Source organism: Tyto alba, unplaced genomic scaffold (genome assembly GCF_018691265.1).
Source record: "Tyto alba isolate M040663 unplaced genomic scaffold, T.alba_DEE_v4.0 Super-Scaffold_45, whole genome shotgun sequence".
Taxonomy (NCBI): domain Eukaryota; kingdom Metazoa; phylum Chordata; class Aves; order Strigiformes; family Tytonidae; genus Tyto; species Tyto alba.
The window spans coordinates 17,996,608-18,020,520 of NW_024881321.1; the positions used below are offsets into that span (position 1 = coordinate 17,996,608).

A 23,913-nucleotide genomic window follows, 5' to 3' on the forward strand; every position below is an offset into this window, starting at 1 on the left:
ATGAAACTAGGACTTGGACACAAAGGATATTGCTGCTCAAATGTTTTAAATCAGTATATGAAGAATATTGCACAGGGTGATCAGACAATCATATTCATGATAGAAAATCTTAAAAGTGCTAGGAAAATGGTTTTCTTTTTTAAAAAATCAGAATATAGTTCTGCTCCAGCCTTACTGCCATTTACATTTGTATGTGTACCTCTGTTACAGAGGGGAGTCTTTGGACAATCTTGATTCTTCAAGAACGAGCTCATGGAGGCACCACTCGTGGCTGAACCAGTCTGCCTCCTCTTCATCTCTAGCTTCTAGTCAAGATTTCAGTCGTCCGGTGTCCACTTCAAACCGAGCCTACATGTGCACTCCTTCCTCCAGCAAAGCACCTCCTGCGGCTGCCTCTGCGAGAGCCCCCTCCGTGTCCCAGGCAGCCCCTCGGGCTCAATCTCCCCTCTCTGCTTCCCAGCCAGGGTCCCAGACACGCAGCAGGTGAGTGAGTGCCCTTCTGCTGGGGAGATATAAATGTAGGGCTGCCCTAAAGAGTGGACTTTGTATATATGGTGGTCTACACCAGTGTTCTTGCCCATAACATTGATTAGCAAGTCTGAAAAGTACCTGAAGTTTTCTGGCTGGGTGGGGCAGTGGAAATATGGGCTGGTGTTACCTCCCTTCTCCAGTCATTCAGAAAATTCCCCAGGTTTGCCATCACTGCTTGACATCTGTTAAGAAAACAAAGGAACTGGAATAATAAATCTCCAGTCTCCAAGATGTATGTTGGTTACCAAAATGATTAGTAAAAGCCTACTCCAGATGGCATTTCTGACATTTATTTTCTTAAGTTTGTTTTAACAAAAGATTCCTGAAACCCACACTTTGTGGATCTCATCTTGGTCTCTCCTCCCCCTTTCCTGGCATGTGGTCAATATCATCTCAAGGAGCGCGCAGGAATGCTCATAACCCGTGACCCTGGAGAATTAGAGTAGGATGTTGGTTTTAATCTAGGAGGAGAAAGCAAGAATTGCAACATATTTTGAAACAAAAATGGAATTCAGTTGTGGTAGGGTGGATAACTCTGCTGTTTTATGTACTTGAAACATTTTAAAAATACCTTGGTATAAGACTATCAAGAATCATCCCCACACAATTACATGTATTGTATATAACAACAGTGTGAACACTGCTTCACTAGCTCTTACACTCTCAGGCACTTCATGATAAATTGACCCCTTTTTTAAAGCTAGGCTCCTACATTCTTTATAATGTAAGAAAATTACCTTCTTAGCCATGTTTGCTTATCTTATTCTCATTTCCATTTGCTAACAACTTGGTAAATCTATGGAAACTGACCTCTGTATGGCTTATGTTCAAAGAGTTAACATAATATTATATGTCCAGGACCAGCCTTCTGTTATCTAACAAGGTGCAGATGGTGGGACTTGGCAGGGGTACTTGCTACACTTAGCCTTCAGGATAATTCCCCACAAATAAGAAATAAGGCAGGAGCACAAAACCTGTGTTCTTTCTCTCCAAACTTAACAATATACTTTTTATGGTTATTTGTAGAAGGTATTTTATACAATGAAGTATCTCCCAAGAATGCGACAGAATTTCTTCAGTTGTTCCTGTGTAACTTTGATCTAAATTATAACACTAAAGCTCTCCCTAACTTTCAGATCTACTGTAAATAATATTAATTTTCAGTTTATTTTCCCCAAGAAGCCTAATAGTCCACTTTTTAACACTATGTTTTTATTTTTAATCTCAAAAAGTCTTTGATAACTTTTCTTTGTCTTTTAAATAAATCCTGGTTTTAAGGATTTTCATTCTATATTTAGGTCAGTCAGTGGGAAGAAAATCTGTTCATACTGTAATAACGTTCTGGGCAAAGGAGCAGCCATGATCATTGAGTCTCTTGGTCTTTGTTATCATTTACATTGCTTTAAGGTGAGAGCTGGGAGTTACATCATGAAGGAACAGGAACTAATCAGGAGCACGCATGGCTACTCAATGTTATGCTCACCAGGGGCTCTACTAATCACCTGCTTTGCCTTCTACTCTTGACAGCGTGGTGCATGCATATTTCCATGTGGCAGTCCTATCTGCAGGCATTTAGCACTTAACTCTAGAAGTATTTCTTAAATGCCAGAGCTAACAAGTAGGATTTTTATAAGTAATATGGGCACATTGACTGTGAGATCAATGTTCTTCCTTCTTCAAATAGGCACCAAAAAATCAGACAGTACTGAGCCACTTTTTCCAGAGAAAGCAGCTCCTTAAAAAAAAAAAAAAAAAAAAAAAAAAAAAAAAAAAAAAAAGTCAGCCTGCACCCTGGCAATTGAATCATTTAAGATAACCCATCATTTCTAAGCTAATCCTAGCAGATAGTGTTCACATGGTGTTTTCCAGGCAAAGGCATGCTGGCAGTGTTCAACCTGGCAGGATAAAACCCAGCACCAAACCAGAAGCTGTGTTTAGTGCTACTCAATCCTGGTCAGAAGCTAAGTGTATTAGCTCATGCTCAGCACTGAGACATAGTTACCTGATTTCCAGTCAGCTTGAAGCATATGCAGAGCTGAAAAAATAAGTGCCTGCCTGCAAAAGACGTAAAAGCACTCCTAGTTCCCCTGCCCTAGGACCAGATTAGGAATTAGACTCTGATTTGGAGGTGCCGCTGGACTTCCTCCATGGCTTAAAGAAAGAGACTCCTGTGTCTGGTTCAGAACACTTATCTTCTGTGCCCAGCTCAAATGCTTCACCTGGCGTATTACAAGGGATCAACTCGAAGCTTTTCCTGGTCCTGCCTGCCTGAGCAGGATGGACAGGAGCAATCCATGGGGACTGGTTGTCATTCCCTTTCTGCAGAATATGTATTCTGTCAGATGAAGTACGTCTGTAGCTCCTAACCTACATAAGAAAATACCAAATTTCTGTTTTTCAAATTCCTGAAGATTAATGAACTGTTGAACAGACTGCCATCCAGAGGATTCATTACTCATTTAAGCAGGCAAACTATCTGTCCTTCTGTAGTCAGCTGAATACTTGGCTTTGTAAATTCAGTAAGGAAAGTGTTATGTTTTGGGTTATATTCCTTCCAGAGTTGGTTCATATTCACAGCAAAGAGGTGTTCAGCCAATGTAGTTAAATAGTTTGACGTTAGCATGAAAACTATCAAGCCCCTTATTCATGTGTTTATTCAAGAACAATGGAATCATCCCCTTCTGTCCAAATAAGATCGTGTTTCTGTGATGCAAAACCAAGAAACTGGGGTGCCTGAGTCTTTGCTGCTTTGAGTCCCAAAGGTCTGAGGACACCAGCAGCATACAGTGCCACATGGAAATCTGCAAATAGCACACCCAGGTGTTCTGTGCCAAAATTGCTGTTGCCGTCTAGAAAACAGTTTTTTTTCACGTTGAGCCAGTTTTCATTTTCAGAGAAACCGAAGTTCAAATTAGACTTAATGAACTAATTTCTAAAAACTGTCTGCTTTATGTTTGCTTAGTTGGCATATCTCTGCTATTTGTTGTCCAGTTGTCGCCTCAAAATACTTTCTCGGAGTTCGATGCATTTTGATCTACTAATCATTATACATTTGCTTCTAGTGATTGTGGGTTTATGGTTCAAGCTTTGCTGAGCTTAATCCAAGCTGCTTTTGAATAGCATTTTCATTTCTTAATATTTTGTAAGTAGTTGCTAATTAATCATCTATTGTACAGTGTGTTGCCTGTGGATGCGACCTTGGCGGATCCCGCTCTGGAGCTGAAGTTAGGATCCGAAACAACAAGCTCTTCTGCAATGACTGCTATATCAGATTTAAAAGTAAGGCAATTCAACTGCAGTGTGCATGATCATACTTCTTTTCTGTGCTGTCCAACCTCAGGTGTTGGCACAGCTGAGTCATTTGATAGCCTTCATGTTTAGCTTTAAGTTGGTATATTAATGAATAGGTTCAGCAAGGTTTGATTCCCAGTTTCTGTCTTTTGTAGGGTAGCCATTCCTAACTTTTAACTTACTGGTAGCTGATTTTACCACCTTGTTCAGACAATGTGGTATAGTCATCCTGCTTTCTTCGTAGATCTGAGAAACTGGTGTCAAGGAGTTGTCAGTTGCTGAACAGGCTTGTCTTGATAACAGAGAAGTCTTTCTGAAAAATTGTCTACATTAAAAAAAAAAAAAAAAAAAAGTAATCTGAATATGTATTTAATTCAGTCCTAACGCATACCTGGAAAGTTATTAGTTTATCCTGTGCAGGTGGCACAAATGCTGGTTTCTTTTTGCGATGCTGTTATTTGAATTATAGGTCTGTGATTGGTTATTCATTTAGGTACAAGTTCAGGAGGAATTGATTTACTTACAGATCTTAATTAAAAGGTGCAGTATAATTTTTTTCCTTTATTATGGTTTGCAGAATTCTGATTTACTGGAGCATGATATTAAGGTTTTGAATAGTGTTGTTGAGTTGTTTTTTTGTTTTTTTTTTTGTTTTTTTTTTTTTGTTTGTTTGTTTTTTTGTTTGTTTGGGTTTTTTTTGTTGTTTTTTTGGGTTTTTTCTGCTGTCATAGATGATGGTAGACAATCTCCTAATTGTGACAAGACTTGAGAGTTTTATATGGCTCTGTTTTTATGTAGCAAATAGAGAATTCTCTAGAATTATAAAAATTAGCTAAGGGAAAGCATCTATGAATTCCTTCCTGGGAAATATGTCCGTGTTTCTTCGTGAGCCCGGCACATTTTTCTCATGGTGGACCAGAAGGCAGTGAAGGGAACACGATACTCATGCTACAATACTTGAGCAGGACTTGGGCATCTGCTGGCTGAGAAGCCTAGCTCAGAAAAAGAGGAGCTCTGCATCTGATGCTGTTGCTGTTTTCAGGTTCTTTTTGGCTTCCAGGAAGAGGAAAAGCTGCCTGCACCACAGAAATGACTGTTGGTGCCTGAACTAAAACCAGAAAACCCCACACCTATCCTTGGCGCTAACAGTGCGTTCACTGAGGCTAATGTTAGGTGCAAGGATGCCACTGATCGGTGCAAGGAGGAAGAGAATCACCCCCCTTCCATCTGGAGGTGATCCTGAGCACTGGGTCATATCTCTCTGAGTTACTGTTAGGAGAATTTACCTCTCTCGTTGATGACGAGACTACACCGACGTGACCGTGTTCCTATCTGAAGTACCCAGATGTGTGGGAGATGCAATCTGGAGCCCGCTCATGTTATTTTATCTTTTCTTTTTGGGGGAAAAAATGCTGGATGAGTTGAATAACTTTGGTACTGAAAAAAAACACCTGTTTTTTATTATTCTCTTCCAAGACAGTATTCAGGAATTTGGTGACGGAAGTAACCCAAAATTTTATTATGGATAAATTGCTGTTTAGTCTCTCTTTGGCATTACAGCCCGTAAAGTCACAGCAGTGCCTTTCAGAAGCAGAGTTGATCTGTGAGGAAACGGTTCTATTCCCTTCCCTTCAGACTGCATCTACTTGGGCCAGTGGGCACCTCAAAATATAATTGCCTGAGATATGAGTAAATCAGGAATTGTTAGAAGTTGTAGGTAGAGAATAAAGTATTTAAAATAGTGATTAGTAATTGAAATCAGCTATTTGAATAATATGAAAACCAGCTATGTAATTACTGCAATGAAAATACACTGACAGCACAGCACTGGTCTGTCAGCATTTGACATCAGCCTGGCTAATTATTCATTAGTTTGGAACGTGAACATATTGGCTAAAATGTTTGATAAACTGTAAGATTATTAATCTTCACTGTGTAATTCTATGGTGTGATGTTTTTGCACATTTTTATGCTAATTTTGTGGTTTAAACTTGGAACATTGTAGTGAAACACCAGTGTATTGGCAGATGCCCACAAACATATGCAGAGAGGATAAAAAAGTTATTTTTTAATATTGTTACAGTTATTTAGCAAATTTTAATTTGATTATTGAAGGGTAAATTTAGAAAAAACTGTCACCCTGTCTCTATGTTAATACTAAAAATAATTCTTAGAAACTTGGTAAGGTGCATGTTCCGTTAAATATTACTTGGCCTGAAATACTTTAAGTGCTATAATTGGATTAAGCTTAAATTTGTATTGTTCATTAAATTTGGATTGCTAGATTCAGAATGTATACCTCAGTTTGTGTTACCATTTTCAATAGGTTTTGGAAATATCATTATCTGACAATTTTTAACTCGGAAATTTTAATTTTTGTCACTAAGATTCTTCAGCAGTTAGGCTTTAATTACAATTTCTTCTGTATCTCTCTAACAGCTGGACAACCAACCTCCATGTGAAGCAAATGAAGATATGAAGCCACTGATGCAGATAGAAGAAGAGGTGATTGCTGCTGATGTAGATCTATAAATATATATATTGTGTGTATGTGTGTTTTTTCTAAGAGTAACTCTTGCTTGTCTAGTCTTCATAGCAATGCATTGTATTCTTCATATAACTATTTTTATTTATAAGAAAGTAATTGCAGTAAGGAAATATCTGGGGAAAATGCTTTCACTTTTTCAGCTTCAAGTACTGAGAGCACAATGGGAGAATAAGTATATTTTCAGTAATAACTTCAAAATATTTTTGAGGCTTATAATCAACTATTTGGCTTTCCAATGGTATATGAAGAGGGTATTTTGTTTCTAAGCTCTTGAAATGAGCATTAGAGAAATAGCTAATATAAATATATATTTGCAATTGCTGTCTTTATTTTTGACATATACTGAAAGTGAATTCTCTAGGTTAATATGAAGCTGCATTTAAATGCACGCAAATGTGTTTGCTTTCCATATGCTGGTTTCTAAAATTATGTGCTTTTTTGAAACAAATACAAAGAATAATCTGTTTGCTCAGTGGTGTTGGCATAATATCTCTGGAATCTATTTAAGGGGAAGAGTTCTCTTTTCCCATTTGGAAAATGTAACTATCACTTTTTCCTCCACAAACTGAGTGGAGAATGGTTGTTGAATTACAGTATATTTGTAAATAAAATTTCTGATGTTGCATTTATTAGAAGTTTTTTTTTTTTCTTTCATCCATCAAAATGTGTCTAAGGTGATTTCCTGAAATATAAAATTGTGTGAATTTCATCTTGGGAAAATATTTTTTATGAAAGGATTAAGATGTCCACCTAAATACATGCAAGAACAATAGTTCTTGGTTTTATTTGTTCCTTTACAGTAGATGTCAAATTTTGTATATAGTTCTCCCATCAAGCTCCTCATGCTCTTTCCCTTCAGCATTTAATACAAGTGGTGAGACCGATTCTTTGTTCTCATCCCTGAAGCACAACAATTTGGGCGAGGTGGAAGTTCCCCAGAACTTCTCTGCTGTGGCTAGAAATGACATGCTGAAAATATTTTGGGCTAGGTTCTGCTCCTGAAAATGCAGCTGGAATGTGCGTTGTTTGTTTTTCACTGGGGCCTCTCAAATTACTTTGGCCAGTGGCTTCCCCAGATTCTTTCATGCCCAGTTATGTACCTTTCTGTGTCTACATCCTCGGAAGCAGTGAAGAAAACATGGAATGTGAATCAGAGGAATTTGGGGGAGCATTTTGTGGATGAAACCAAGGAATGGGACAGCTGGGAGGTGTAGGAGAGCAGTGGGGCTCTAAGTTTGAGCTTGTAGGTGACACCATGAGGAGCCACAATGAGGGTGCCAAAACAGATTAGAGTACCTCTTCCTCTCAGGGGGTCTCGGGGATGATAGGAGAGCTAGCAGCTTAGGAAGACATCATGGCTGCAATAGCTGGGATAGCAAGGGGGAAGATCATTCTGTTTCAGTGTGGTGGGAGAACTTCACCTGTCTAGGCCTCCTGTAACTTCTGCTTGTAACTCCGCCTGCCTTCTGGTTTGCTTTGGTTTATTGATCTATCCCCTGAATAGATGGGTTTTGCCTTGCGGCGAGGAACTCGCTGCTAATAAATGCTGCGTTGCAAAGTGCCAAACATTATTTTTAAATTCTGTTTAAAAACAAACAAGCAAAAAAATCTAATATGCCTCATCAACCCAAACTCGCCAAGCTCCTTGTTCAACAAACTTTGTGACAGACTTGGCTTTTGATATTCGGTGAAAGTGTCTCCTATGAAGTGGACTGGTAAAGATACTTAATTTGGTTTCCACTATTGTGGTAAGTAACGGCACAGTAGGCCACAGGTGAGAACTCTGGGGTTTGAAGACCCTTGTCCTCAAATACAGTCTATGGAGAGATGTTCACACTGCCTGCTCACACAGCTCTCTGGGAGCCTCGAGTCCTCCCCGCTGCTTTTGGAAGAAGATTACTTCCCGGAGAGCTACTGTTGTGGTTTAGGCCTGATTGGCAGCCAACCACAATGCAGCAGCTCTCTCTCCCTTCCCCTCCGGCAATGAGAAGGGACAGAGAGCCAGGCTTGGGGTTCGAGATAGGGCTGGGATGGGGAAAAATCCCCCTTTTATGATCACGAGCAAAAGACAGACTCGTTAGGGGAAGAAAAAAAGACCATACATTTATTACAGACACTAACAACACATAACAGAGTAGGACAGTGAGAAGCATTGCCACATCTTGAGAACACCTTCCCCCCACCCCTCCCTTCTTCCCGGGATCAGCTCTTCTCCCGATATCTCTACCTCCTCCCCCAGGGGCGCAGGGGCAGGGAATGGGGGGTGCAGTCAGCGCTGCCACTTCCCTTATCTTCAGTGAGGGGAGTTTCCGGAACTTGTTCCTCCTGCTCCATCGTGGTCCCCCTCTCACAGGAGACAGTCCTCCACAAACTTTCTCCGACTTGAATTCCTCCCATGGGCCGCAGCGTTCCCCACACTGCTCCGTCATGGGTCACTAACTTCCTCCGACTGGATTCCCTCCCACGGCTGCAGCCCTTCCCGAGCTGCTCCGGCGTGGGACTCCCCCGCATGCTGCAATCCTCCCAGCGCTGAATTACAGCAGCGGGGCTGCCTTTTCCCATGAGACCCCGGCCTTCTTCGGGCACAGCACCTTGATCATCTGAGCAGGAACAACAGGCCTCAAATCAATGTCTGCTCCACTGTAGATCTTCATGGGTGGCAGGGGGGGCCGCCCTGTCGTCTCACCACAGGATACAGGGGGGTCTCTGCTCCGGCACACCTCCCCCCTCCTTTCTTCCTCCGTTCCTCCACTGACCCTGGTGTTCATGCAGCTGCAGCAACTCCTCCTCACAAGTCCAACTGCCCGTCACCACGTCCCTTAAATACGTTATTGCAGAGGCGCAGCTGATTGGCTCAATTTCCCAAACAGAAGTGGAGCTGGCTTGGAGCTGGGGGAGCTTCGAGAAGCTTCTCACAGGGGGCCGCCCCGATAGCCCCCTCCCCTGCCACCAAAAAAACTCCACCACTCACTCAACCCAGGACAGCTACTCAGAATAGGAACCCAAATTAAGTGCAGTGCAAATCTGACTCTCAGTTAAGGCCCATACCTAAGGGAGATGGTGCTGATGTCCCTTTATACTGTCTAGTTTTCAGCCTTCTTTTATGGTAGGCAGCATCAGAATGTGAAGAAGTCTCTCCAGCCCCCCCCCGTAAATTCCAGATCCCCACAAACCCCAACACCAGCCCTGAAAAGCACAGAGACACCAAATCTTTTGTCACAGGTGAAAGTTTCTCAACTCACAAGATGTCTGTGAAAAACTGGGTTATTTCATTAGCTTGTGCCAAATTTCTTGCCTGTGAGAAAACAGCGAGTGGAATTTCAGATTTAGTGGAGCTCGAAGAGCTGAAGTTGAAACTCTTGCAGAGTTGAAGCTGTTTCTCACCCTTGTTAAAGGCCCCGTTTAACAAGGCTCCTTCAAACCTGCATTTATTAATTTCAGTTGACAAATGTGAGCGACACAAACTCCTTCCTCCTCCTTCCCCTGGAGGGGAACCGACACAGCAACTCACCTTATGAATGTTGTTGTAACTGTGTATTTTGATCCTTACTAAAGTATTTGGAGCACGTTGGGCTCAAGTTCAGCAAAACTGAGTATCCTCTAGCAACACAAGATGGCACTGTGTAAATGCAACTTGCACAATAAAAGCCCTCTCTGTGCTTGTGATCTTGTATAAAAAGGGTCTCATTTGCTAAATGATAGTAAAGTTGCAATGTTATGAGAATTGTAGAGAGAACTTTGTCTTAATTTTGGGCCTTTCTCCCCACCTGGCATCATGGAGCTGTGATGTGCAACTGAATCTGAACAGTCTCATTTGATTTTGTTTGCTGTTTCATTAATTAACTGCTATTTAAACCAGTAATAAGTAGGGATAGAAGTAAAGCGAATATTTCCTATGAAGAAAAATAAACTAGATGATTTCTGGTGGAGGATTTTGCTGTATTTTGTTGGCTTCTTTTTTTAAGATGCTGTTCAAGGAAGAAGCAGCAATTGCTCTCCCTCTGTTCATCAGCTTCAGACACTGTTTAAGGTTAAACCCTTAAATGCAGGTGTCTACAGGTGAGCTGTGCCTCCACACTGCTATTAAAATCTGAATGGATTTAGGGCTCTGCTCCGTTCTTTACTCTCGGGTGTTTGATACTGCTTGGGATGTCGAGTGTCTAGGACATCCACCCAGTGCTGGGGGGGGGGGGGGGCAGATAGGGTGCAAGTCTGGGAGATATTCATGCAGCTGCCAGTGCTTGTCTCATGGGATGCTTTAGAGCATCTGAAAGGGCAGCAGAGATTTATGAGCAAGTAGCTGAATCAGGCTCAACTCTCTACAGACAGCGGAGCAAAGGTGAGATTTCATGGGCCAGTGAGTAGGTGTCCACTGCCACGTGAGGTGCTTGGCTGTCTAAGCTTCACTGACTTTAACAGGCACATGGACCCTGGCTCACATGTAGACACCTGCATTTTTACACACCTATGTTTACTGGCCTTAATGCTGACCAAATTCTTCTAAAAATATCTGAGAAACTCAGATTCGGCCAAATCCTTCATCTACCCTATCTTTACGCTTGCAGGTTGTCAGTTAATTAATTGTAACGTACATTTGCATATGGCTTTGGAACTGAGTGGTCTGTGGATAGCGGCTCTGGCACAGGGCAATGTCTAAATAAAATGACACTTCAAATATATTTTCTATAACTTTTAGTGTGAGTTTACTGTGGGTTTTCTCTAATACATTAGAACAAACAAATCAGGCACCTCAGCGTGAAATTCAAGGCATTGCATATACTCTTAGTTTTGTTGAGATTTCTCTAAGATTTTCTTTTTTTAATATAAGATCTGTCAGAAATTTCAAGCTTAATTACCTATGCATTCATCTCTTCAAGCAAGCTGCAGCACCGCAGGCAATGCTGGTTAGTGGAGAGATTTATACAGCAAGCCCTTTGTAGAACCTGGTTTACAGAATTCGGAGCTCACACTCGTACCAGAAATGGGCAGAGGCAGTCTTATTTTCATGAAAGTACTTCACAGGTAAACCCCAAGGAGGATCCAAGCAATAAGTTCAATGCTTCCCTTAGGTAATAGCTGTTGTAACATGGCCCACCTTGTCACTTACGGAGGTTTAAAGGGTTTGGAATCTGACAATTTGATCTCAACGTGAAAACCAGTGTGTTTGCAGCGGTGTTTTAAATTCCAGCCAAACATTTTTAATGGATTAGCAAAACATGTGCTATGGCTGTAATGGAAAGCTATTAGCAGCAGACATAGTTACATGGACAAGCAGCTTCATGCTGGAAACTCTTCAGCATTTTCATTTTAGCTCCATGCTTCTTGGGAGCTAGGGGCACCAACATAAAGCAACATAGGAGGATGATGTAGAGCACTTGCTCACAAAAGGAGTATTCTAGGGTGAGCGGTAGGGTATCAGTTTATTAAACTGAAGAATTTCTTTAATTGATTCAACCTACTGAAAACAAACTTGCTCATTAAGTAGCTGCTGTAGGCAACAAACGCTCAAGAGATGCGTTGCACAATGGGAATTGCTGGCTTCTATGTGTTTGCTTTAGCAGTTAACATTGTATAAAGAACTAAAACACTTTAAAAAAAAAAAAAAAGAAAAAAAGGTAAGTACAAGGGTATGTGTACACACAGATTCTCTGGATTAATTATAATAGAAGAAAGAAAAAGCAGGGCCATTGCACGGGCAGTTCATAAACACAACCTAGTGAGGGTATGCTTGCAGTCAGTATGGCATGACTTCTTAAATGGCCTTTTGCAAGTAGTTGTGCCAGAACAAGTGTTTCTGATTCCCTGAGCTGGAATTTTCTTTTGCCCCAGGCACTGAACCACATGTGCCATTTAGTGGTGCACCAATTGCTTATGGCCCTTCCGGGATGGAAATTCACAGATTTCAGGGTCAGATCAGGCTACTGCAATCATTTGATTTGCCTGTATCCCTACAAAGATCAGAACCTCTAACCCAGTAATTCGTGTATCGAACACAACTTCTGTGTGAACAACTGTGTTCTTTGTTGGAAAGAAGCCCTGTGTAGATCTTAAGTATGCAAATGATGGGAAATCTACCACATGTCAACATAAATTGTTCCAGTGGTTAATTAGCATTCTTAAAAATGTTAATTTTTAGCTATTTTAATTAGCTTTCTAGCTTATGATTTTACTTTCATTCATTTAACTTGATTTAGGCTCTTAGCACTGGATTAATTCCTTTTTCTTTTTTTCTCTTAGACTGCACATGTGACTTTGATACAGTCCCCCTCCTCCTTTTTTTTTTTTTTTTTTTTTTTAGCTTTATTTCTTATACCTGTACATAAAGCCTTATTGCTCACATCAGTCAGAGAATAGCAGATTACCTCCATGGAAGGATACTGTGGATAGACTGACTTTCACTGAATTGCAACACAAAACTTTCCCAGGAAAATATCTAGAAGAGAGAGTAAATAATCTTTTAGAGCATTAAAAAATCTGAAGCTCTATAAAAATCTCTTTGCATTATGCATATATTCAAATAAGAGTTTATGCCTACAGGGGAAATTTTGTTGCATAAATCTTTTGGCATAATTAGTAAGGCATAGAATTGCCTTTGTGGAAATGACCATGCCCAAATTCCTGTGTGGTTCTGCTAATTTTCCTGTCTTGGGGAAGCACCTCTAATAGATTTCCACTCTGATGTATCTCAGTTGACAAGGGGGCAAGATCACATTCCGTTTTTATTTCTTAGCATGAAGTATCAGCTGCAAAAATAGAATCAGTTCCTGCTATGTTTGGCAGGTATTGGTAGGAGGGGTCCAACTTGCAGCCTTTCATTAAACTCTAGCTCTGTAAAGATAAAGATGACTGCCTTCTGATGCCCAGGTAAACAAGACTCCTGCAGAGAAACATTAGTTTTACTTGCATGTGATACTTTAAGTAAAATTAATTCTTACTGAGGTAATTATTGCATTTATGTGATATATATGTGCTGTACCTCATTATTAATGCCGGAAATTCTACCAGTGTACTCCTGTCTGCACAAGTCAAAGGAGAACACCAAAACAGTTTAGGAAAAGCCCCATTGATTGCAATGGAGCTAGTCAGTAAATGAGAAGTCTTCAGCTAGGCACAGCTACTACCTGTTAATAAACTACATTCATCTAGCACAGCACACTGCAGTGTGGCAGTCATGAGCTATGCTAATCAGCATATTTTATGCAAAATTCATAAGTAAACACACATTTCTATCAACAATTTGAATGTTTACAAGTACTTTTGAACGTCACCAAGTGAAAAAAGTGACAAATCACTTCTTTGCCCTTTCCTATTGGGATAATTGGATGGATGATTTTGGCTTTTGACTGGTGGACTTTTTATTCTTTGGAGTTTTCTGTTGCCCGTGATAGTTCATAGCATGTCTAACACCTGCAAGCTTTGGGATTTTGTGTTCCCTTTTCCTCAGTACTGTGCCAACTCAGCAATAAAAGGCAATTCCGAAGTGAAGGTCATCCCTGTCAACGTACAAAAGTATATAGGTTGTCCAGAACACTCTGTGTTACACCAGCTACTTTGGTTTCACCATCACTTAAACTTTTTATTTCATCTGCTGCTTCTAGTGATGTAGTGCTAAATGGAAAAAAGTGAGCAGAAAAAACACCATTTTGGTACTCAAAAAGTGGGTAGGTGTTAAACAAGAGGGGATATACATGCTACACAATCTATTTATCCTTATTACGGTAATGGTCTATTTGATTATTCCCTATAGCACTTTGAAGATATACAGTGTTATCACACAGCGTATGCTTGGTATCACATGCACTTACGTTCTCTTAAATCCTATTTCTCTCTAACATATTGGACTCAAAGCCAAGAAATTTACCTATTTAGAAACACTGTTTACATAATCTTTTAATCCTGATCTCCTTGCCAGATCATTAATTGTTCATAAAACTGATCTGTGTATAAAATATTAACTGAAGGTACTAATTTCATTAAACTTGTAAAACCAAAGCATCCTTGCATCTAGCGCTAGAGAGTATTTGAATTCTTCCCTTCAGTGTCTCAAGGTTATGATCTTGTAAGTGTGTCTATAAAATATCAATACAATCAATACACAAGGGCAAAAATGTTCCTGGGTCAGTCCCCCAGGAAGCAGATAATTGCACTCACTGTTTTTCATAGTCAAATCATTATTTTTTTTCTCTCATCAGCCCTGTTTCACTGTTTTTTTTTTTGTTTTGTTTTGTTTTGGTTTGGTTTTTTTTTGTTTTTGTTTTTGTTTTTGTTTTTTTTTTTTTTTTTTTTTTTTTTTTTCCATGATAACAGCAACAGTTACACTGTTCAGCAAATATATTTATCTTCTGATCAGGCTTGGTGCTGAGGCAGCGAAACAGATGCATCTATAATGCTGTTCTCATGCACGTAGATCGATTGCAAGTCTCTGATTCCCACAGAGCCTGACTGGTTATAAGCAGAGCACTCAAGAAGAGTGTGCTGGGGAGTCGTTTGACTGCCTCTTGCCTCCCATGATGGAACAGGCTCTCTGCAACAGCACTGCTGTTCTCTAGCCTGGGAAAAAGATTTCCCCATGCAACCCACGGGCATGTTCTGCTCTTCAGTAAACTCCAGCGGCTGGTGTGAAAGGAGAGCCTGCACCACTGGAGATTTACTTCACTACTGACAAGTTGGAACAGGAGTATGACTCAGATCAGCAAGGCCAGTTAGTGAGTCTGTGACCTTGACTAAGTTAAATACTAAAGGTTGTATCGCTGGACAGTGTTAGAAAAATTAGCTCTGTTATTGTGAGCAAAACTGCACTGGTTTGCTCAGCTGCTGATGTATGCATGGTGCAGATGAAGTTACAACTACTTTGTAATTCTCATCTCTACTTCAAGTTTTTGTATAGGTGCTTTAGACGTCCTGTGCAGGCGTACAGGTTTCACCAAGTTTTTTCTGGAAACTTGTGAGAGTAGCTGGAGATTTAAGAGAATGATGAAACAATATGCTGTGATTCTGTGAAGATGTTGAGTGCTCATCTGTTTTGTTGAACTATAAATCGCCTTTGTGATGACCTTGAAGCCTCTGATTTCAAACTGTCTAATTAAATGGTAATTTTTATAAACCAGGTGACCTTTTTTCTCCTTAAAGCAAGAGAATAATGAAAGCAAACCCAGATTGTTCAATAAAAAAATTAACTTCTCTTGGCATTTCTTTAGCTAATAGTGTGAAGAGCCCTTGATAGATGATTGCTCCACCGAAAGAAATGCTAAGGTTGAATCCTTTCTTAAATTATTAATCTCAGATAACCTGTTTGTCCTGGACTCTTCAGCGATGTGTTTGTGATCCCCCGCTACTTTTGAAAAGAGTCTGTGGGCAGTATTTTCTAATTTTTCTAGTTAGATGTTTGTAACATGAATTTGTGTAGCTGTACTGATTATTATTTTCTACATGAGGACTTAGGTTTTAAATTTTCCAGATATATATGTAGCACCCATCAACTGTTAGAAAGCTTCAGTATTCAGCTAACCAGACTGAGGAGAATACTTGGAAGGAAAATAAAAGTTTCTGTTTAATATTAACTCTAAGTTAAGCCAAGATCTAAACTTTTTCCTCTTTAGCATGCTGTTTCTCTGGGGGGAGAACACTCGCTGTTAGGATGGGGAGACTGTACTTCAATGTAACGTCTCCAGCAGTGGTAGAAGATTTTGGGAATCGCAACTCTTGCCAGACGAGCACCTCTACCGAGTTGGTTCAGCTTAGGAGTAGTGTTTGCTTCTTTTCTCTGCCCAGACATTAAGCCCTGAACCTCTGAGACCTGATTCAATGCTTAAAAGCTGTAGTAGGTAGAAAGGCCTTTCATCTACCAGCTTTTCAATACAGGACTGGGCAGGTAACAGTCAGGACAAATAAATGTCAGGGAAGTTAGGCTGTCCTGCTTCCTCTGGCACTGGAGTATGGACTCTCTTTTTTTTCTGTCAGTACAGGATTTGCACTGTGGATTGCATTGGGCAGAATTTGACGTGTTTACCTAGCCACTTTTCTGAGCACAGCAGTACTTTCTGGTGTGTTTTCTTCACTGGTGGTTCTGGCCAAGAGGGTTGGACACGGTCCCATACCATGGCTGCTGGTTTTATTTTCTCCAAGCTCACGTTCCAGCACTAAAGTCAGATTTTTGCATTCTTGACAGCTGAAACAGGAGGAAACCTGATGTTCAGCCTCCATCAGCCTCTCCCTGTAATGTCAGTAATTAACTGTAGAGTTTTGCTTGCCAAGCAGCAAGCCTAGGGGTTCTTGCAGCCATGCCAGAGAGCAAAATGTGGCGGTTTCCTCACATTCCTACTGCACTGTCAGGTTGGCTCAGGGATTATCTACCGACGGTTGTGCTGCTGGCAGGAGTGATGTCTCCTTGGCAGCTAGCTCCCGCGTGACTTGATACTTAAATTATTATTTCTTTCCCTCGGCCCTGCTTCAGCAATACTTTACAGATTCAGCCAGGATTCGGGTTCCTTTTCTGCATTCAGTATGCTGAGGGGAACTCTTCCCCGTTGTCGTGGTTTATGCCCAGAGCACCACGCAGCTGCTTACTCACTCCCTCCCTCCTCGCAGAGATGGGGAGGTGAGAATATGGAGCAGGAATGGCTCAAGGATTCCATCGAAGGACTGGGAGGAGTAGCTCACCATTGTGGTTACAGGCAGAAGACAGACTCATTAGGGGAAGAAAAAGAGAACATCACTTTAATTCAACTGCTAAGACAACACTTAACAGACAAAGCAGGGACAGTGAGAAACACCACCACATCCAAAAAACACCTCCTCCCACCCCTCCCTTCTTCCCAGGCTCAGCTCCGCTCCCCATCTCTCTCCCTCCTCCCCCAGCAGCGCAGGGGGCAGGGGATGGGGGTCACAGCCAGCTCGCCGCTCCTTCCTTCTGGGGACAGGGGACGAACACCGCACACCCCTCCCCTGCTCCACGGGGCTCCCCTCTCACTGCAGACAGTCCTCCACAAACCTGCTCCAGCGTGAGGCCTCCCCACGGGCCGCAGCCGTTCCCGAGCTGCTCCGGCGTGGGTCCCCCCCGCGTGTTTCAGTCCTCCCAGCACCGAACCACAACAGCGGGGGCTGCTTCTCCCCTCAGGGTCCCGGCTTCTTTTAAGTGCAGTCGCCTGTCCTGGAGCGGCTTCCTCCTGAGCCTTCAGGCTGGCCTCTAATTCACCGTGGACCTCCGCGGGTGGCAGGGGGGGTGGCCCTGCCATCCCACCGCAGGATACAGGGGTCTCTGCTCCGGCGCAGCTCCCCCACGTCCTTCTCCTTCCTTATGCTGACCTGGGTACCCCTCCTTCTCGCAACTCCTCCTCACAAATCCCAATCCCTTCTCAGGTTCCCCTTCTTAAAATACGTTATCGCAGAGGTGCAGGTGATTGGCTTGGCTCTGGACAGAGGTGAGTCCGACTTGGAGCTGGGGGAGCTTTTGAGCTGTATCCCCCTTCCTCACTACCAAAAAACCCCATGTCACAGAAACCCAGCACACCCCTTGACCTTGTAATTAAGTCAAGTTGTGGGTTTCATAAATCACCTGCCTTAAATGTGAAGCAATTTTGGAGTTTCCTGATTTCCATCAGCTGTATATCTGTCCCTGTGCAATGCACTTTGCTCATTTTCAGCAGAAGCCACCTCTGAGGCTCAAAACTCCTAGGGAGGAGTACATTTGGACCCTTTGACTGTCTAAATCAGGTACTGGAGGAATAGTATAAATTTAAAGCAAAGAATGTACAACTATGAACTCTTTTTCAGGGGAGCTATTAATCCCTTGTATCCCGTCCCCAAGAAGAGCAGAAATATGGGGAAAAGCTTGCCTCCTGGTTTTAGGTGGTACTGTGATGAGTGTGATGGCATATGCTGACTGCAGGAATTTGAATGAAGGCAGATCACGAGCAGGAAAGGGCTGGACCCAGGATAGAGAAAGGCAGCTTTCAGCTTCACTGGTTGCAGTCATTAAGGACTATTTCCCTCATCATACCTTAAGCTGTGCCTTTTATCATTGAAGAAAAATATTTGAATTTGAAGGATAATGAGACAATTCAAAACAATTTTTTGACATTTTCTGACATATGCATTTAATTCCTCTTTCCAAGAGGTGATTGACAACCAGTTTGGTGAAAACCTCACTCTAATGGCGGACATGTGGTGGAAATATGGCTTGCATAACTTGGTGGACAACTGGATGAAAAGCTATTTACACCAACAGAGAGTGTCATAGGTTCCATTTCTTGGGGATTTTTAGGCTGTGATAAACCTGACCCTGTATTTCAATCAAAGACACCATTTCTTCAGGCCTTTCTCTGAAGAGTTTAGTGGGGACTTATTCAGCAACAAGAATAGCTGATCCACTGACACTAGAGAAATTAAAGAGCTGAATTTTGGAGATTTTTATCTGAAAAATACTGAGAAACTTCAGAGGTTTCATATCCAAGCTCTTTGTAGATTTGACCTTGCTTCCCTTGTGGCACTTGAGGCAATGCCTCTGGCTTTGCAGACCCATACAATCATTAAAGAGTTAGATATGCCTTTTAATTAATTTTTATTTAAAATGGAGGAACTGGAAAAGAAAAAAGGAGACAGTACTAAAAGGTTGAAATCTTAGTTCTGCTCTGAGTTGGCTTCAGTTGTTGGTATGTTTGAGAACTACAATTGATTCCGCCTTTCTAGTTCTGTTAAGAACTGGTCAAGGTACATGGACATTTTCTTGCAAAATGCATCCAAACTTTGAGTTCTCTGTTGTCCCTGTATGCTCTGGTCTGATCCTAAACTCAGAAGCCATGGATCACAAATCAAAGCCCAAAGAGGCTCATAGAGTGTACTGGCTGCTTATGGAAATATTTAATAGTAAAACAATTTTACAAGACTGCATCCATTAACACGTACTACTCTATGTTTTTTGTCACAACATAATTACCTCCTTTTCACCTCTTCTTCACCCTCAAAAGTATTGTCAGCCAGCATGAATCTCATCTGTTCCAGTTTAATGCATTAAGGCCATTTAATGAAAGGTCATGTTCTTTTCCATAAATGCCATTTAAATATATTTAGTGAATGAGTTTAAAGATTTTTCTCTAAAATGACACTATACTTAATTGCCTTTTTATGTTAAGAAACTATTGGAGTTAATGAACTGCTTTCATAGCTCAGTATAATATTCAATTAGGTGAACATAACAGTTTCTATTTTATTTGCTACCTGTTCTGCCAATTGACGGGGTTAACACAGAGGACACAGACACCAACCTAAAGAAATAGGCTTATTTTACTTTAGTTTAAAGCAGCAGAAAGAATAAGCAAGGTAATGCACCTAGTCAGTACTACATAAAGCTAGCTATAGTGATTAAGAAAGATCCATCACCAATTGCCCTCCTACTTTACCATCACCCCGACCCGTGCATCAGCTGGGGAGCCCCGTCACAGCGGAGGGTCACAGAGCCTTTCCCGGCAGCTGGGAAGTCCCACGCAGGGCGTCCGCTCGTAGGTGAGGTCTGCGTCTGTGCTGTGAGAGGGCCCGGCTTTTGTACAGTTTAACAAACAAGTCTAAACAAAATGTAGATATCTGGTAGATTGACATGCCTCACTCTGGCATGTCTGGATCTGGCCAGGATCCGGGCATGTCTGAGGAGTTTCTGTTTTTCTTTACATTTGGGATTTATAGTTACTTCCTATTGTTTATTGATAGTTCCCAGGGATTGTTCCCAGGTTACATTTTCATGCTGATAAGATGCTGGTCGTTGGTCGGGGAATTCACTCAGAAGTCAACTTTGGTTTGAGGCCTATTGTTTGGGCCCCTTTTTGTTTCACTGTCTAATTTGTTATAATTGAGTTTTGTTTTACTTTTAGATTGAATTCAGATAATAATCAATTGTATTTTCCTTGCATACACTTAGAATCCTAACAAATGGAAGAGGAAGAGACTAAGTCTTCTAAATTATATTCAAATTTCAAGTTGTTATAGATCTTATGTGGTTGTTATAATACATGTAGATGCCAAGTGAGGTTGTCTGACCCTTACAATAATTTTTTTATTAATTCAAAATGCTCTGTGTATAACCCTCCCATTGCTTCTAGATTTGTTTGGCCTAGAAAAGGGTTGAAAGAGAATATGATGATTCATGTATAAATTCATTCAGGAGAGGGAAGAAGGTAAAAAAGATAATATCTTTTTAAGTTAAGAGGAAGTACTGGCATAAGCTCAAAGCGTTGTACACTGGTCATAAATTTAGACTGGAAATTAGAAAATTTCTGACCATCTGAAGGCTGAGATCTGAACTAGTCTTCCAAACATGGCAGTAGAGGCAAGATGGAGTTTCAGAGTTATACGGAGGCATGTGTATGGCAGAAAATAGAGCAGTTCCTGGGCATAGAAAAAAAATAATCTTATGGTCCAAATCATTTTGTGCCTGATATGTTGACATCTTGCACAGGCGTGAAAGGAATGTTTATTTGCACATGTATTTAGTCTTAATATGATTTTTTTTTAGGGGTGAGTAGGTGAGGAGTAGCTGTTTGGTAGGACTGGAATTAATTTCTTCCCTCTCTTAATGATTTCTGGGGCGTGGTAATTTGGCTACAACTACTGGCATGAGTAGGGTGTGTTGGTCCTTCTAGTGGCATTTGTCCATTTTGCAGGTCCCAGGTCTATGTGCTTTGATCAATCAGAGGATTGACTGGATCACCTCTCTTGGGACTGGGACAGAGCCCTTCCCAGGCAGGATGGCTGGGGTTTGCCAATGTGTGAGACATGCTACGAGAAAAAGGGAGCTTTGCAAGGCAAATTCCCTATTGCTAGCGGGATTAAGGACAGCATCAATGTTCGTGATCTTTCCTGGTCTATTTCTATGACATATTATAAAAATTCAGCTTCTTGCTGAATTTGGATGTTAGATACTTATGCATTACGTCTTTTACACTCTATACAAGTACAGGTGGGTGATTATCATATTCCTATCTAGTTGAGACCTACATCATGTATTCAGTTTTTTCGCAGCTCCTCCTCCCTGCTGCAGTTTGCTGGCCTCTTTGTAAGGCAGTTGGGTCCTGTGCTGATCTGAATATTCTAAGAATAGTCAGTTGTTATTCCCCCTTCATTACCTGAGGTCACAAGAATACCTTTCCAAAATATGTATGACTGTGCACAGATTGAATATATTCTGTTTTCCAAGTCATTAATGAGCTTGCTCCAAATTAGTCTGAAAAGGAAATTCTGAGCCATCCATGATTAGTCTCTTATTAAAGTTTTTCCAGTACTTCCAGTAACACAGAGACCCAATATGAACTAATTTTTCAGATGTGACGGTAAGATGCAGTATTTAGTTTTACTAAAGCTTTATACTTTAGGAAGCCTATATTCCCTCTACTTGCCTTCTAATGGTCACTTCTATCTCTGTGTACATCTGACAATGTTTTCTTTCCAAAATATAGTCAGGTGGCAAATTACACCAGAGCTATGAGTCTGTAAACTCTGGATATGTGCATAAATATACTCACTTATCTTTTTTTTCCCTTGACATATTAGTGAAATACCTGGGCCAAATCCTCAGTTTGCTCCCTGTCATCTTTGAAAGTGAAGGGCAGTGACTGTTTCTTGACTTTAGGGAATTAATCCAATAATTCAAATTTACTTATTTGCTATACTAGAGAAAATTGACAATTAATATATAATAAAAATAAAATATTTGTTCTTTGATTTTATTACTTGATTTTCAAATTGGGCGGTGAAAATAATGAGGACTTTTTTAGTCAGTCTGTGAATTTAATTCTTTAAATATGATGTCATAGAAGCAATTTCAGGAAATGCTTAAATGCTGTTTCCTAAAAAAATTCACCTTTGTAGAATTGTTTCATACACATCATACAGACGCTAGTTCAGGGTTCCATATTAAAAAAAAAAGTTTTTCTGTTCCTTATTATCCCACATTAAAGAGCAATATCTGCTTCTAAAAATGAGCCTACTTTTATTTTCTTCATATACAATATGAGCAGCTATTATAGAAACTGATGGATGTGTATTTGTCAGAAAGGATCTGATCTGTCATTAATTTCAACAAAGTGAGACTTTGTAAGGACACATTTGATGATTTTCCAAGACCTCTGAACTTAAACAGCTTGAGGTGAAAGAGGAAATCAATCCAAATAAGTCCATTTCTTCGAAAGTTAGAAAAAAGCCTGAAAAAAGTGAGAATTTCTCTCTATAATAGCTTATAATTTTTTAAAAACTTTTGATCCTGTTACTTATTCCCAAACATGAAGTGAGCTATGAATCAAAGCAAAAATTAGTAATTTTCCTGTGCACTTTAATTTTTCAGTTGTTAATCACAGAGTACATTTGCTACCTAAATTGGGTTTTGCTTTTATTTTTAATAAGTACTAAGTTTAACAATAGACAGTGATTTTTATTAGCTACCGTAGCAATCTATTTTGAGAAATTTCCTCTAAGATATACCTTTTAATTTGCTATGCCCTAAATTATGTTAAGTAGTTTACTGTGTCTTAATGCAGTAAATGCTACTGCATTTTATGCTGTTTTATGAGTATCATATAGAGATTCATGTTTGTGGGTCAGGCCTGAACAATTTCACTGTAAAAAAGCAGGAGAATCCCACAACTGGATTCTGATGGCCCCGTGTGCTGTACTGTAACTCAAGATTCAGATTTGAAATCATAAATCAGAACAGAGGAATAATATACAAGATTATACTAGCTCTGTTTATAATATCATAAATATTGAATATGATAGTATTCACCAATGTATAAGATGTTTTAGAAATTAATCATAGTAAAGTTGTGGTACTTGCATATTTAACAAGAACACTTGGTTGTTTCTCTTAAAATCTTTCAGTTTTGCACCATGTGAATCAGGCTGAGCGATAGACCTGAGCAGAGTCTTTCTGTTTCTCTTGTAGAGTCCCTAAGGTAGTATTGTTTTTCATTATCTCTAAAATCATCAGAATGTTAGTCTCACTGTATTTTTGTATTGCTATGAATATGTCAGTGGAGCAGAGTACTCCAGCAGAGAGAATTTTTGTACATTTCTCATCACAATGGCACAGTGATTTTCACTGTGGCCTGGGTACTCCTCTCTGTTCTTTGATCTCACTTTTTTTTTTTTGTTGTGTTTTTTGTTTTTTTCAATATAGTGATAACAACACTTGGCTATTGAAAACCACTCTGTTGTAAAAGTTCTCCATTGCCAGTCTTTTTCTTTGCACTGCTTAACACATGGTACTAGAAATATCCATTAAGGTAGAGAAGACAGCCACAATAAAAAAAACTCTACTGGGCAAAGAATGCTTTTGTTTATTTGGCTAGTTGACTTTCAGGCAAAGTAAACATCTGTGCTGGCCAAATTTATCACATAGCCTGTCAGTAAGTGTTGTAGAGGCGTTGCACCTGTGGAAAGAACAGATGACTTCTTTACAATGTGTAACCGTTGTGCAGATAAGGTATAGATTAGTACCCTCAGACGTTACCAGGCTTTCTTTTATCTTGCAGCTGTAAGTAGGAAAAGATAACAATTGTGCT

At 40.4% G+C, this 23,913-nt stretch overlaps 1 protein-coding gene across 11 annotated transcripts in view; it reads left to right on the plus strand.

Moving 5' to 3' along the window:
* The window catches only part of LMO7 (LIM domain 7), a 134,291-nt gene extending 127,292 nt beyond the window's left edge, over positions 1–6,999 (plus strand). For 10 of the 11 annotated variants that reach the window (XM_042805970.1, XM_042805960.1, XM_042805961.1 and 7 more), the window contains 4 exons: positions 211–483; positions 1,830–1,938; positions 3,708–3,810; positions 6,262–6,999. In XM_042805970.1, coding sequence (XP_042661904.1) covers positions 211–483; positions 1,830–1,938; positions 3,708–3,810; positions 6,262–6,284 — 508 coding nt within the window. In that variant the 3' untranslated portion in view covers positions 6,285–6,999. The remainder of the gene's footprint in view (positions 1–210; positions 484–1,829; positions 1,939–3,707; positions 3,811–6,261) is intronic. The other variant, XM_042805962.1, reaches the window with a different exon arrangement.
* Positions 7,000–23,913: the final 16,914 nt, after the last annotated feature.